This window comes from Sciurus carolinensis, chromosome 11 (assembly GCF_902686445.1).
Source record: "Sciurus carolinensis chromosome 11, mSciCar1.2, whole genome shotgun sequence".
Classification (NCBI taxonomy): Eukaryota; Metazoa; Chordata; class Mammalia; order Rodentia; family Sciuridae; genus Sciurus; species Sciurus carolinensis.
This window is the reverse complement of record NC_062223.1, coordinates 122,243,522-122,260,270: the sequence shown is the minus strand read 5'-3', so window position 1 is coordinate 122,260,270 and position 16,749 is coordinate 122,243,522. Positions and strand designations below refer to the sequence as shown.

Genomic DNA, 16,749 nt, shown 5'->3' with positions numbered 1-16,749 from the left:
GAAATATATTTAAGAATGTGAAAAAGACATAACATCATCTAATCCAAGGTAATAAAATTATGGGAATTCAAGCAAAAAGCTCAAAGATTAGAAAACAACTAATTCTTACGTGGGGGAGTGAAATAAATCTGGGAAGATTTTTCAAGCAACTGGTAATGAAAAGGTACTTGCCACATAATACTCTGGCTGTGCTGAGGCTGGGGTGAAGTTTTAGGGATGGATGGAGTAGGTGATGAAGTTGGGGGCCGGGACAAAGCCCAACTAGAGAAGATCTTTCATGCCATGCCAAGGCGTCAGCTGTATTTTTTAGGCAACAGGGAGCCCAAAATCAATTTTTGTAGAAGGATCGATCATCTGACTTCTATGACAGCTTAGTGAAAACTGGATCTAGGAACTAGATTATTCAACAAGAAAAAGCAATGAAGTATTAATACAAGCTATAACTTTAGATAAAGCTTAAAAATGTTATGCAAAGTGCAAGAAGCCAGACACAAAAGTCCATTCATAAGCAAATCCAGAATACAGAAGTCTAGAGACACAGAAATGGTTGCCTAGGCTGGCGTGGGGGATGGGGATAGTAGTGGGGTGCTAGCTAGAGGGTATGAGGTTTCTTTTTCAGGGAATGAAATGCTCTAAAGTTGACTACAGTGACAGTTACAAGTATCTGTGAATACTGAAAAACATTGTATCCTATATTCTAGGTGAATGAATTTTATGATATGTGAACTATGCAAGAATAAAGCAGTTTTTCAAAAAGGAGATTAACCATGGTTTTTACAGCACCAAGCAAGACACTAAAGGGTTATGAAATAAGAAGACAGTGGCGAGAGTCATGGAAAAGGGAACAAGGTAAGTCAGAGAGACATTGCAAAGATAGAAGTAACCACATGGGGATTGAGGGAGAACAAATAAAAACTGGTACAGAAGTTGCCAGGGTAAATGACTGGGAGAGGAGGAGGTGAGGAGGTTGGGTGGGAAACTATTCTAAAATTTGTTTCCACAAAGTGAATGTGAGTGCTTAGCCCACCCCAGGAAGAGAAGAAACAGAAGTGCACAATTATACATTCTGGTCCAATTCCTGGCAATATGGCTAAGGATTCCTTGTGACTGATGGTGACAATTACTACATTTTGTGTTAGTGAGCAGCTCAAAAGTGATCCTAATTGATGCCCCAAAATATACTTAGGATAATTTAGCCATAGAAAGAAGTTGAGACTGAAGCAAGTAAGAAAATCCAATCCTGTAGCTACAAACACAGTACTCTCAGTATTTAACAGTACTCAGTACTTAACTGCTCCAAATATCGATTTTTGCAAAAAGAAATACTAACACTTACACTAAAATGCCATGCTTCATGCAAACCTCACATGAGCTCAGAGGCAATGGTTGGCTCCTGATTACTAATGGACCTCAAAAGAGTGTAAATTTATTTTACTTATTTATATCAAAGAAAGCAAAAACATGAAGTAGAAATCCTTGGTTAATGAAATCAGAGGGGTAAAAAGAAATCTTTTAGACAGGCCAGTTAATGGATGCAAAATAAATGCATTAAAAAGCCAAAGAAAATAATGCGCAACAGCAAAGCAAATCACTTAGGAAAAAAAAAAAAAAAAAAAAAAAAGGTCAGTTTCCAAAATTTACATCCGAGGTTTGTCAAATTAAGTCTGAAAAATCAAAGCAGTTTTGCATGTCATGTCATAATGTCCCTGGATGTAAACTATGACCACTCTGTAAGGATAAAATGTTGAGGTCACTGCAGGGAAGCTATTATGAAACAAAGAGGCTCCAGGTCTCAGGAGAAAGGGTCCAAAAAAAGATCTGAACTGAAAGATTAATTTATTTGCACTCCAGCAGGAGAGGCATCTGAGTCCCTCCCATGGAATTTTCCTGTAAGATCCTACCTAAAACAGGGTGCCAGTTCTGGCTCCCCCCAACAACAACAATAGGCACTCCTTCAGGGCCAAGGACCGGTTCTTATTTCTTCTTACCACCTAGCCCAGTGGGTGCTTAAGAAATGTTGGTTGAGTAGACAAATGATTAAATGAATTAAAGGACAGAAGAATATAGTGGGAACTTGGGAAGACCATTAAGGATCTTGCACCCCAAGGATCCTTAGTCTGAAGACCAAGGATGTCCAAAAGAGATCAATTCTGCTGATGGACAAATCTCTCATTTTAGAGATGATGTCACGGATGCCTTGCCAAGGTCACCCTCCTAATGAGTGGCAGAACAAGTTCTGGCCTCCATCAAAGTCATCAAGTGACTATGTCTGTTTGGGACAGGAAATGGAAGATTTCCAGAGATGAGAAAAACACACAAGATTTGGGAGGCTGTCCACTTGAAAAGAAGAGTAAAACCAACTGATAGTGACCTTGTGTCCTATACAAGACAGATAATAATCAGAGTTCTCTGTATTCATCTAGGACAGAAGAACAATAAAAGTGACTTTGGTTCTCTCTAGGGCTGAGGACGGAACTCAGGGCCTTGGGTATGCTAGGCAAGTGCTCTGCCACTAAGCTAAACCTCCCCCCCCAATAAAAGCGAATTGTGAGTGAGTAGAAGGCAAGGACTGTGACCATGGTTCCTGTCTACAATGTCAAACATAAAACAATAAAGATTCTAAGAGCAGCTAACACTGATAAAGTGGGTGCAATCTGCCTGGCCCCTTCCTGTGTGCACGAACATGATCTGTCCCATTTCATCCAGAGGATCTTTACAACAGGCCTCTGAGATAGGTATGATTGGCCCCATTTTGCAGGTGAGAGTCAAGGTTTGGGGAAAATAACAAACCTGGCCATAATCATACAATCAGTAAGCAGCAGAGGCCACCTAATCTGTCCCTAGGGGTGAGCTACACAGTCAAGGGAAGGAAACTCCACAGTGCCAGAGCTACAACCCAGTGCGTCCTCACTAAGCATCTGTACCTCCCCTAGGTGGGCCCCAGACCCTGGTCAGCACTCTGCTCACAAAGATTTGCATTCTCTGTGGCTTGTCCCAACTTTTCAATATTGTCATCAATCTTAAAAGAGAAGGATTTTTACAGCTAAGGCTGAGGTTCTGAGGCTTAACTGGACGGTGAGCAGGCAATGTTTGTTTAATTATTCTTCTCTGAACGGTGTGGTTACATTTTGTTTGTTCTTTTGTATGTGTGAAACATTGCACAATTTAAAAAAATAACAATAATACCTCCTGACCCAGTCATGAAGGGACAGTCACAAGGTCAGGTGGGAGTAGGGCTGTGGCTCCCCATGGGGTGTTGTAACTGCATCTACTGATAGGGAGGGCACTGTAGCCCAGAAAGAAGACCCCAGCTCCTCAGGTCGGAAGCTCCAGATTTCATCCAGATCAACACTCTGCTCACTGCTTGGAACAGAGTGAGGAGGTTGAGGACATAGGATCTGAAGCGCAGCTTCTTCTGTCTGGTCCCAGTTTTCTAGGGACTGCAGGGTCTGTTACTTAATCCTCTTTGAGACTCTTTTTTTTTTAACCTATGAAATGGGATAAGTACCTCCTCTCCAGTAGGGCTGTGAGATATTTAAAAGGAAATCTCATAGAAGTGTTATTGTCTTTTTCCTCTTTTTGATTTATGATTTTATCTTCATTTTCTGGGCATGTGGTACTGGAGATAGATCCCAGGGTCTCAAGCAGGCTCGGCAAGCAGCCTACACTAAGTCACATTCCCAGCCACATTACTGTCTTTTCTAAAGCTCTTCTTCAAAACCTGTGCACATTCAGTTCTCGCCCCAAGCATGGTGCTCACTGAGCTGGCAAGTGCCTCTCTATGCTCTTTGGTCACCTTGGGCCTGAGGGCTTCTCCTCTACACCTGCAGGCCTCTGCCTCACTTTGAGCTATCTCTACTTGACCCCTGTTTTGCCACTTAAAATTCTACCCTAGCACCCCACACATGCCCCTATGTGCTTAGCTCTCTCCTCCTTCCACAAGGCCCTTATTCTGTTTTATTGGGGCTCAGTTCTTGCTTCCCCTGTCCCAGAGGAGTGCTGATCTCTTTTGAAATTTTAACAGCCTCCACTTTACAAGAATCAATCCACATCCCACCTCCTCCACTTGCCCATTCTTGCCGCCTTTTGACCAGTATTCTTCTCTGTTCTTCACACCTTTGGAAACTATCATCAAATACTATCTTCATAAATTGTCCCATAATATTTCTCCAACTGTTTCTGAGTACTAAAAATTTCTTCTTATAGGCAAAGACATGCCTTCCAGTTGCTTTGCAACTGTTAAGAGCATGGACTCTGGACCACCATTCTACTTTTTTTCCTGCCCTTGTATTTTTTTATTTTGAGACAGGCTCTTACTAAATTGCCTAGGCTGGCCTCAAACTTGCAATTCTCCTGCCTCAGCCTCCCCAGTAACTGAACTGCAGGTGTGTTTCACCATGCTCAACTAGCTCAAACACTTCCATGTGTGACCTTGAGCAGGTAACAGTCTTTCCATGCCTATTTACTTACCTGTAAACTAATCATAGGGCATAGCTCAGAAAATTCTTGTGAGCTTATATGAGATTCTATAGCCTGGATCTCTGAGCCATCACAGGGAGAAGGCTTTCTCAGGGAGATTTCTAGATGCCAAGGGGACTCACAGTGATCAAGAACTAAATTTACAAGTAGTTAAGCTACTGCAGAGTGGTTATCATGGCCTCGCCTGCTCCATCCAGATTAATTCCACATCTTTCTGCAAGTGCAAACCAAAAAAGAGCATTAGGAATAAATAAACACAGCAGAGCATGGTGGCACACACCTATAATCCCAGTTACGTGGGATGTTGAGGCAGGAGGATGCCAAGTTTGAGCAAGACCCTGTCTCAAAATAAAATAAAATAAAAAAGACTGGGGATATAGCTCAGTGGTAGAGTGCCCCTGGGTTCAATTCAATCCAAAGTACCACATGGAGAAGGAAGGAAGGAAAGAAGGAAGGAAACAAAAAGACCCAGCAATACTTAGTTGACTATATTCCTTCATCTTAACTCTTTAAGGAAACAAATGCCCAGCCTGAGGACAATTCGTTAAAGAATCAGAGAAGTACTTTTCAAGTTCTTTCACTGAAAACTCTAAATCATCTCTTCCAGCAATAAACTTGATGACAATGAGTCTCATAGTGGCGAGGAGGAAAGGCTTCAAGCCGGCAGCAGGGAAGAACCTCTAGTACTCATAATATGATTTGTCACAACCTCTGCCATCCACAAGCTTACATTGTGAGATAGTGAACCTTTTTTTCTTTAATTAATAATGAGAACGACAACAAAGACAAAGCAAAGTAAACAATGCTTATTGCTGCTTATTGCAGGCAGGTGTAGTTTCCCAAGGTAAACATGGGTGATAGCCGGGAAGGGTCCATCCTTTTGAGAAATCTGTAGAGTCAGAAGATTTGGTCCTTGACCTGCATTGTGCTGCTCACTCAAGGGATTTAAAGGCTTACATGACCAGCACTCAGGTCCTGAACCATTGCAAAAGTCCAATTCCATCCCACCAAGTAATAAAATAAACCTTGCGCTGTTCACAGGAGGGCAGGCCTGCTGTGCAATGTTTGTAAATGAATATTTAATATTTTCAAATGAAGGTTTATTTTCAGTATCCCCTACTGGCTAAAGAAGGGCATCCACAGTCCATATCACATGCCACCCGCCCTCTCAGGATGATGGCCTTTTTCTAAGCCATTAGTAAAAAGGAAGCTGAGAGATCAACTAATCTGCCCAGTGCTGTCATTTAATCCCACTTTCAAAACCACCACCACCCAAGGCAAACAGAAGTCACCTACCAAGGCCACTCAGCAGGCCAAAAGGTAGTTACAAGATTCCAATTCAGAAGGCATCTCTCAAGCCACTGAAACCCCCAACCTTCCCTGCAACCCACCTTCAGGTCTACATCAATAGCTGGGAAGCCTGGCTCTAAGGGAGGTGTGCAGGGGCCACATCCAGGGCTCTCTCCTCTAAAGGAAACTTGTCACAGGAAGAAACTCAGAGAATAGATATGTGCTATAAAACAAGAGCTGGAGAAGGAGCAGAGCTTCATTCACTAACACGTTTTAAGGGAACAAGAATAATGGACACAAATTGACCTTTGGTGTCAATCAAATATGACTGAATGAACATTAATAACCATGAAGTATGGAGGGTCACAAAAGTATGGACTCTATCCCAGTCACCTGGGAAAAAGACAAGAAGGTTCTCACACAGTACCATCTTCCCAAATAAGCAGTGTGGAAGTAGCATGATTTCTCACTCACCCTCTCACACACAGATAGAAACTCAAAATTAATTCCTCTCATCTAGGGACTGAGGCCTCACCACCTGAGAAGTGCCGAGAACTATGTGCTTTCCTAATTCTAGATTTTAATTTGTTCAAAAAATCAAATTCTCCTGGTACACTGACTTTCCTGAAGGTCTGTCCCAGCCCTCCGGCTCTGTGGAGACTGCATCACCAAGCCCAACAGATGTGAGGACCAGGAATGCGAGGAGAGAGAATCCAGACAGATGTCACTGCAGTCTGCTGAGGCCTGTGGGGGACAAAGCAATCTGGAGAGGAAGCAGCCCCACAAAATTGGACCTTAGTATTTTAGGATCTGAAGCTCTACAGGAATTAGGCATATCTTCACATCGCCAAGAGAGGGGGCGGAAATCAAGTAGAAGTAAAGAAAAAGTGGCAAATTTTTCTAAAGAAAAATTGGCTGGGCACAGAGGTACGTGCCTGTAATCCCAGCTACTCAGAAGGCTGAGTCAGGAGGATCACAAGTTTGGGACCAACCTTGGGCAACTTACGGAGACACTGTCTCAACACAAACAAAAAGGGCTGGGGATGTAGCTCAGTGGTAGAGCACCCCTGGGTTTAATCCCCAGTACCAGAAAAAAAAAAAAAAAAAAAAAAAAAAAGAGAGAAAAGAAAAAGATTCTTGGCTTCCATACTGCCACTTCCTCTCCTGGCCTTCTCTAATGACACCCTTACCTTGCTCACCAAATTACCAGCAGATGGAATCACTGAGACATCTTTTGATTCAGCCTAATGCCCTGCCCTAATAGGAAGAAGCAAGCTTACAGAGAGATGTGTATCTTACCATACAGCCACTTGTCAATCACAGACATATATCATGATCATTTCATGCAAAAGCATGCAGTAAGCTCACCTGCAGTAAGCTCATAACTCCACACAGTACAGTGCGAATGTTGTGCAAAGTACTGCCTTCACTGATTCAGTTGTCCAGCATTGGAGCCCACTCCCCTTATGTGCCAATCACCCCTGGTCTTCTCTGCTGCACCAATTAAAATGAATTTCTAGGTTGCTTGTCATTCACTGTACTTATCTACCTCTTAGCACTTACTGACTTGTGCCTCCAAGTGCATTTGTGTGTTTGGGGAAGGGTTACCAGTCCCTAGAAGGCCAAGATAATGTCCTTCACATAGTTTCAACTCCCATAGTGCCTAGGCATAGGGTTACAAATAATAAAAAAATTGATGAACATTTGCAGAATTAAAGGATGAAAGAGCACATAGATGCATTGACCTTGAACCTGCTCTCTGGGAAAGTAGGTCTGACACAGACACACCTGGACTTGCTGGGGTGGTCGCCAACCTGGCATAATAGTGAAGCAACAGAGTTTGCATCCTGGCTTTTTCATAAATTTGTCACATAAATTAAACCAAAACACTTTACAACTCTGTATTTTAGTTTACCTGGCTCTAAAAGGTAGATACCAGACACTTTGCAGGTTATAGTAAGAATGAAATGAGATAACACATTTCCAAGCACTTTTCAAAGTTTAATTAAGTTACCCAATGAATATAAGGCAAAGAGAGAGAGCAGGGGAAGGGTCAAGTACAGAGTTTGCTATTACATGAAGGGGAAAGGATGCTACAGAATGGTAACCAAGAACAGGTGAACAACTGGGGGAAATTACCTGGTTGCAAATCCAAAGCCTGATTCTTATCTATATGCCCTTACACAGGCCACTAAACTGCTCTGTCTCAATTACCCAACTGTGAAATGGGAATCTTAATCATAATCCAGTAAGTCCCATGTTAAAACAAAGTGTTGAATATGATGCTTGCCACATAGTTGAATATCAATAAACATTAACTGTCACTATTCTTTTATTCTCAGCAATTACTTTTTATATCACCAATGCATGATAGGCATCTAAGAACTATTTTTAGAAATGATTTCAAACATTAAAAAGCTCATGAACTCGGTCCTCTTCTTTGCAAACAGTATTATCCAGAACAAGGTAGCCAATATATTCAGTCATCTTACTTCTACCAAGTCTCCCTATTGGGAGAGTTGAAGGTACCCTGACATGGGATTCCACCAAAAGGAACCAGCTGCATTTCAAACCAAAATAGATACAACATGACTACCAGGGGGCTAAAATGAACCAACATCTGTGCTTGAATGAGACCGTGGGTCACAAGATCAAACAGCACCCAGGAAAACAAACGACAAAGTCACCCCCACCAATTTTGTCTGGCTGAAGAAGATTAGTTCTGGTTAGACCAGTTACAGTTCCTAGCTTAACCCCACTCTCCTTGTTGAAATGCATCAAGAGATATTCAAGCCAGACTTTTAAAGGCAAATATTTCCACATGTCCCTGAGAGACCAACTGGGGCTGAGCCGAGAAGCATTCTGTGTTAAAGTGATGTCTCATCCAGAATGACAGCCAAACTACCCCTCAACCCCAAGCAGGGTGCTGACAGCAGAGGAAAGATGCCCAGTGATTTCTGATGCACAGCCCAGTGTCCCTGCTCTCTCCGCAGCACCTTCTTTAGAGGCCTCAGCTTAGCTCTCCCAAGGGATGAAGATACAGCTCGGGGTACTGATGTAGGCCGAGTTCCCAGTGACAACCGACCCTGCTAACGATTTGTAACCCAGCAGGCACAGGGCACTTGGCCCCAAGAAAGTAAGGGTCTGAGTAGCTCTACCTTTTTCACAAACTCAAAAAAGAGAGCAAGCCTTCAGCGCAAAAACTAAGCACATGTATGATATCAGAGACTGAGAAGGAATCATAGTCTAAATGGGTACAAAGTACCTACCACTTCTCAGGGCCTCACAGGTCTGAAGTGCTAAGCTTGCAAGAACGTAGCTGCTCCCTTTGCCTTCTGAGAAGCACATTTTCAAGACTCACTAACTTACCCTCTTGCCTACAGGAGAGTCAGACCCATTCTGTCAGTCTTTAATCTAGGATAGGGATTTCACGAAATCCAGATGTGGCCCAGAGCCAGGCTAGGACTCCATGCCTTAAACTGCTTGATAGCCCATCCCTGACTGAAAATCCACCTGCCACCCAGAGAGATGCCTTACCACCACCCCAGCTTGGACCAGCTGCAATGAAGGGAGGTGCATCCCTGCAGGGAGCTCTCCTGAGCTCATTCTCCTCCTCCCACTTTCCACCCTGTTCAAGGAGAGAAGGCTCCCTCCCCATCCCAGGAAGTCTTTCTCCTCCTAAGGTAGCCTTCAAGACAGCTGCAGGGCATGTCTGCCCTGCAGGGGTACCAGATTCCTGGTAGGACCAAGTTTTCCAAGCAAAATCTGCAGTTCCTCAACCAGACAAAAAGCCAATTCACCCACCCATCTGGTCCTTAGTGGATCAAAGAAGAAGAGGAAGCAGTAAGGGTTTTATTTTTATAATGGAAGGTAAAAATATTCTGACTATTTCTGCAGCTAGAATACAGCTACCAGCACACCCCAAATAAGAAGCTCCTTTAATGTTCCAATATGAAGGCCAGCAAGAGGCTTGCAAAGCCCCAAGGCCTGTGCTTTCGCTGGACAAGGGTGGGTGGCCCACACTCCTTTGGAGACCAGACATCCTAGAAGATGAAGTCTGGCCCCTCTTAACTCTCTCCTCAGAGAGATGCCTCCAAGAATGATCAGAAGTTGCCCACTGGGCTGAGGAGCTAGAAAGAGAAAGAATCCCTGGGGTGTCAATCAAGGGTAAGGAGAGTACAATTGTATGCTCAGCCTGCCGCAGTTACACAAGGCTGGAAGAAGGACCTCTTTTTATAAAGTTCCTTCTGTGTGCACCAGCCCTCATGCCCCTCGAAGTTGGAAAAACTCTTTTCAACTGCAATTAGATTCTCTCAGCCTCACAACTTCCATAAAACCCCTACTCCCAGGAAAGATGCTGACTGAAAATACTAAAGCTGCACAGAAGCAGGAGAGCCACGGTGAGTACCCCAAATTTGTATCATGTGTCACCCCATCTCAACCCCTCGATGACCTGTTCAATGAGACCGGCCTCTCTGCAGGAGACCTCTTGAGGGTGGCCAGGTTCTGGAGGATACACAGGGTTGTAGAAAGATGGAAGAGGAAGGCACCTTAACCCTCCTCCACTTACCAGGAGAGCTTGAATCCTTTCATTAGTACAGTCACGATAATCCACTGACCATGTCCTTAGCATCCCTGTTACAGCTCCGGAGGTCCCAGGACATATTGGAAAAGATGACGAAGTCCCAAAAGAACAGAATCCCATGTAATGTGACTTGAACACAGAAAGAGAAAGGAGAAAGGGGAGGGGGGCAAAACTGGTGCTGCTGCTGTCCCCACTTCCCCCTCTCCCAGCCGAGAGCTGGGCTCTGAGGGAGGGAGGTGAAGGGCAGTCTTCTGCAAATCCAGCCCGGGGCTGGAGCTGCCGGCCGAGTTGTTGCTGCCACTGGAGCTTCTGATGAGGATGGGTAATGCTGGCAGGGCTGTGCGGAGCGAGCCCTGGAGTTGCCGGCCACAGGCAGGCTGGCCGGCCACCCACCCACCCTCACCTCATACCGGCCTTGAGCAGCCTTGGGGAAGAAAGCCAAGGAGAGCCTGGAAGGAGAAGAGCACAAACCTAGCAGAACCTGCACCTCTCTTCCCCCAGGCGGCAGCTCCCGCAGCTCCATATAATCTCCTAATCAATGCAGTACCCAAGCAAAGCACTGCCAGCCACTTCCGCCCATTTAAAGACACAGCACATGTTTTGTCCGGAGATGGGACAGATCATCGGGGACGGGTTGTGAGAGGGGAATGAGGTGCCAGAAAGGAAGAGGAAAGAATCAGAGGGCTGGGGAGATAGCTCAGTTGGGAGAGTGCTTGCCTTGCAAGCACAAAGCCCTGGGTTCGATCCCCAGCACCGCAAAAAAAAAAAAAAAAAAAAAAAAAGAATCAGAAATCTCTGAAGGGAACATTTCCATAGGCCAGCACGAAGGGGTTAAAATGTCCCACCCCTAGTAGGGAGACGAGACTGAACCCCAGGTCCTTGCAAACCTCAGGCATCCTAAACTGAGCAGAGCTGAGAGGCGGCTGGTGAATGCCTGGGTGTCCCAAGGTGGCAGCACAAGACCACCTTAAATACAATCCTCACCCTTCCCCCCAGTGAGGTAGGAAGATCAGCTCACCAGCCCAGCAGTGAGCTTTCAAGTAGTTCAAGCATGTGGCACACACAGTTCCTTCCACTGCTGGGGAGATTGCTGAGACTACTGGAGTGCCTGCGGAGGCAGCCACTTCCAGAGTCAGGGCAGCCCCTTCAAGGACCTGGAACCAGGAATCCTTTTAAGGTGCACGACAGTCCATTTTAGGACTTAAGCAACACTATCACCAATATGAAGATCCAGACCGGGCACGGCACCAAGTAAATAACTGGGATTTTCAACTTCACCAGGAACACACAATTCACTGAAAAGGGGGAAGAGGCTCCTCCTAGCCCTAACCCTCCAGGCTGGGGACCAGGATTTCCAGCACCAACTTCCCTAGCTGTGTGATTCCTTTTTGTCCTTCCCCACATTAGTGACTATCTGGGTCAGTAATGTGGATGGGTGAAAACAAACAAAGAGGAGATTAATTATGAAATAGCAACCTTCAACTGAACCATAATAAAGCTCTTCCCCTGAAACTGGCCTCAAAACAACCTATAGACATCCATGTGTCGCATGCACATCATCCCCACTTGACTTTCTAACGTGATACTCTTAAAACAGAATGCAGACCCGATAATAACAGTTATAGTGCTTGTAATTGCTTATTATCTGCCTCCCTCTTTGGGGAGGGTAAGCTTCATGAAGACAGGGACTGTGAATCTTGTTCAGGGCTACATCCTCACAGACTGGAGTGTCTGCGTATAGCAGGGATACCATAAGCAAACACTTTATTGAAATGACCTTCTTCAAACTGAACTAAAATACTGCAGTCTCTTCTCCAGCATCCGGATGGTCCAGAAGAAACGTGCTTTAATGTATACCGAGCTTTCAGAGATGAGCTCTCAAAGCAGCCCTGGGCTGTGGAGTTACTCTCCTCCGAAGTTCCAAGCCAGACAACACTCATATGCTTCCCAGACTTATGAATACAGCTGCAGTTACATTTTTAAAGTACTTAAGACTATACGCAGGTCACACCTTCAGCATAGGAACTGAAGAGATGCACCACATCCCAAAAGTGCATAGAGTTGTCCTTTGTGACCTAGAGGAAGCACTCAATGGAACCTCCAGGTTGTGCTGTCATGTCCCTAGGCAACCCCCCTAGGCAAACATTACTGATAGTACTCCAGGTGGAAATGAATATCTCATCCTGGTCCACCAACTGCTCCAGTAGCAGATGACACATAAAACTTGGATCAAAGCTTTCCAAGCATCATATTAGAAATATTCGTTGGCTTTTACTCTTTAGCTATTTTTTTAAACTCCATAAAAAACACTCCTTTGCAACTACTAATCAGAGTATATTAAGGGCTTAAGACAAGAGGCATTATGCTAAGCATTTTACATATATTATCTCATTTAATCCTGACATCCGTATGTCGAGGTAATAATCATCATGACTTTGCAGATAATGCAGCTGAAGACTAAAGGGGGTAGTGTCTTGATTTGCTTAATGCCAAACAACCAGCAAGCTGCAGGTTTGGGATTTGAATGCCAGGTCTCTCTAACTCCAAACCCAATCACTACATATGAGTAGTTTAAAAAAAAAAAAAAAATCTTCTCTTATTAGGCAAGCTGATTTATTAGAGCTCAAATGTTCCCAGGACAAAAAGAATCCAAGCAACAGACAAGATAGAGACTAAGTGAAGGCAGACTCTTCCCTTACTAAGGAGTAGGCTGGCGTGAACATTAGGGTGTGGTGTGGTGTGGTATGCGCCTGTGTGTGTGTGTGTGTTTGTGTACTTGTGTGTGCAAGCCACATGGGGAGAAAGGGAAGCAGAAGAACTTGGTGGGATGGGTGATAGTCAACATGCCTCGAATTTCCCTTGGCTCTTTCTTGTTTCAAAACAAGAACTTTTCATACAGTTCTGGCAACTGACTTCATATTTGCAGTCCATAAAGAAAATCGCAAAATACGACGGAAATGTGGCTCTGAAGAGACATGGAGCACTGTTTGTCTGTGAGGCAAATGAAAGACTAAGACCAAGTAAAATGGAAAAATCCTCCTCATTTAATGCATTTTTCCTGTTTTCTCGAAGAGAGCAGTCTGTATGGTTTGGAAAGGTCCCTGACTGTAACACTGTGAGCTCTGGTATAACCTCTAGGTGCACACACACAGCTTCTCCTGCTTCTGCTGGTTCTCGCAATCTGGCTCATCCTTGATATTCATATTTCAGGAAGGACACAAATTATTTAGAGACAGTTAGGTTCCAAAAACTTCTATGTCTAGCAATATGGCACATATACTGGATAAAATAAAACAGAGTAAAAAAGGAAAATCTTTTTTAAGTTTGGCGTATAGCAGGGCACTGTGGCACATGCCTGTAATTCCAGTGACTCAGGAGGCTGAGGCAGGAGGCTCTCAAGTTCAAGACCAGTCTGGGCAGCTTGGCAAGACCCTCTCTCAAATATATATAATTAAAAAAAAAAAAAGACGGGGCTAATGATGTAGCTCTGTGGCAGAGCACCACTAGGTTCAATCCCCAGTACATGCAAGGAAGAAAAAAGTGATATGCTATCAAGAAAGAAAGACAGAGAGAAAGAAAGAAAGAAGGAAAATGGGAAAAGAAATATGTAGAGTTTAAAAACATAGTGATGGCAGAAACCAGTAAAACTGGGCTTGGGTTTTCAAGGACTCATAGCGCAGAGAGAGAGAACTGCAAAAACCTACTGGTGGTGAGAGGTGTTAAGAGGAGACTGCCCTCAACAAGTGGGTCCTGTGAGTTATACCCTCACTGCAAGGATGAACTTGAAAGGAAAATTGCCCATCCTAAACCTTCACACTGAACAAAGAAAGAAAAATCAATCTCCCTTGGCAAATTATAAGCACAAACTGATCCTCACACCAACCATGACTGACTGTAGCCAGAGAGTTTCTTAAACAACTCACAAAAGAAACAATATAAATAAAATCGTAATAAAAGTTAAGAACTTCTGTTCATTCAAAAAGAATAAAAAGTAGGAAAAGCTTTTTTGGGAGAAAATATCTGCAACACTTATTGAGCAAGGAATTCACAGGGATTACAAAAAATTCCTTTACACTTAGGAGAAAAGGACATTAGAAAAACCAAAGATTTGAATAAGTGCTTTTAGAAGAGGAAACAGTGAAGAAACATAAAAAAGATGCTCGCCTTCATTAGCACTGAAGAAAATAAACACCGGAACCCCAGAACATGCCATTTCAGACTCATCTGATTGACAAAAATTGAAAGTCAAACCATACAAAGTGTTGGAAAGGAGCTAGTGGCAGAATCTATTGGTTCAACTACTTATAAAACCATTAGAAATTATGGAGCAAAGTTGAACAATTATCTCCCCTATCACTGTCAACCTTTCTACCACACTACTGCACTAACTGAAGCAACTCACACTAGAATACATACACGAGAAACTTTATACAACACTCTAGGTCATAAAAAAAAAAAAAAAATCAAAAACCTGCAAACAAATGTCTAGCAATCAAAAGGATAAATATTGTATAATTTGATTATTTATTTATTGTGATAATAGTGATTAAAGCCAGGACCGTGTGTATGCTACACAAACATTATACCACTGAGCTATATCCAAGCTCTTTATTTTGAGACAGGGTCTTGCTAAGTTGCTTAGGCAGGTCTTGAATTTTCAATCCTCCTGCTGCAGATTCCTAAGTACCTGAGATTACCTGGCCGCTTGCAGTATTTCCTTTAAGTAGAATGGTATCCAGCACTGAAAATGTACAAATTGCTGTGACATCAAACAGAGAAAGAATCTCAGAAGCCCAAGGTTGAAGAGGGCAAGTGAATGAAGAACACATAAGAGTATGTGTCCATGCATATATGAACAAACAAAACTAATGCATATACTCCGTATCCATCAGATAAAAGAGAGAGGGAACAACAAAGTCTTTTAGAGTGGTGTTAGCAGGACAAGTAAGAGGTACACTAATGTTTTTCATTTCTCTTTCTTTATACTTTACACATATTTTATATTTTTGCTTAATTTTTTCCTAATCAGAATGAAAATTTTGTCAACAAGTTTGTCATTTGTATATTTTAGATCTTATATTATTTTGCATCTGTTCAATGCTTGATGAAAACAATCTTTATAAACAAAAACTAGAGAACAATTCAACATCAATTTTCATCAGACTTGATGAAAGAGGGGAGGGGAGGGGAGGAGTCTGATCATGAGAATGTTTTGTTACCTGCATTTTCAAATATTTTCGAAGTTTTAGAATATGGCTCACGGTTATTGATTTGATTAATATAAAGTGGGTGTGTGTCTCTCTAAGTCTCCTGCTACAATGGTTGCTTCCAAATTTTACTGGGTTTGGAGAGAAGGTTGGAAAAAGTTCCTTTTTGATTTCAATTGCTTTGACTTTTTCTTGACCTCCCAGGAGCCTTAAGGTCTCATCCACTCTGGTGCTGTTTCTTTCCTAAACCATCAACAACAATGATTGGTATTTCTTGGTTCATTCATAAGCAGGGACTTGAATAGTGAGAGGGGTCACCATTCAACCACAGCAAGCTGCTGGTGACTTCCTGCAACACCCAAGACCCCTCCCCGGCCAAGGCAAATCTGGCAGCTGTGAACCTAAACCTCCAGTCTCACTGGGCAGAACCCAAGCGAGAATTCAGTCCTCCAGATTCCCACCTCCCCATCTGGGGTTCTTGTCAACAGTAGAAGTTCCTGGCTTCTCATGACCTTGGTTGGTAAGTCACTCCAAGCCTCTGGCTCTATATCTGGAGCAGAAAATGGACAGCGGGACCCCTGAGGCTCCTCTCTCTCAAGTTCTCCGGACTCATCCTGCACTCACTCCGCCCCTTCTCTGGAGGAGGGCAGGGTTGCAGTAGCAGGGCAGAGCTGCATGTCTCTAGTTGCTGGCAAAACTGGGGCAGAGCAATGCTGCAGTCACACGCTGGGGAATCAAAGCTCCAGGCTCAGGCAGAGGAGTCATCAGGCGTGGAGAGTGTTATATTTAAGGAGCATTTTGGAGGTCAGGAAGCAAGCTAGAGAGGAGAGGAGCAGGGGGCGGGGTGCAGACTCCCCAACACTCCATTTCAACAACAAGCCTCCTCATCATCTCCTAGCCAGAACCCTCTTCCAAACTCCAAACTGCAGTCAATAGAGGCTGTGTGAGGGGCCAGGCAGATGGCCAGGGCTGCACCGATCAGGTGCTCCCCACCACTTCCCTGTCCCCTCCCTTCCTTCCTCCCTCCCTCAGCGCTCTCCTCTCCCCACCCTCTGCCACTATTAGTCACTGGCTCTGGGGTGACAGTGTAGGCTGCAGGCATTGGCCTTGCCTTCTGGTCTGTTCATCTGTGTCAGCTCCCAGCTTGGAGCCTCCTGAGTGAGCCCCTCCCCTTCCATTTTTCCTACC

At 43.9% G+C, this 16,749-nt stretch overlaps 1 protein-coding gene across 17 annotated transcripts in view; it reads right to left on the bottom strand.

The window, feature by feature from the left end:
- Gramd1b (GRAM domain containing 1B) overlaps nucleotides 1-16,749 on the bottom strand; it is a 237,336-nt gene that overhangs the window by 77,615 nt on the left and 142,972 nt on the right. The window contains exon 1 of one of the 17 annotated variants that reach the window (XM_047515687.1): nucleotides 10,340-10,814. The exons of 15 other annotated variants lie outside the window; for them this stretch is intronic. In XM_047515687.1, the coding sequence (XP_047371643.1) occupies nucleotides 10,340-10,362 (23 nt within the window). In that variant the 5' untranslated portion in view covers nucleotides 10,363-10,814. Of the gene's footprint in view, nucleotides 1-9,038; nucleotides 9,062-10,339; nucleotides 10,815-16,749 lie in introns of those variants that run through there. One more of the 17 variants, XM_047515694.1, reaches the window with a different exon arrangement.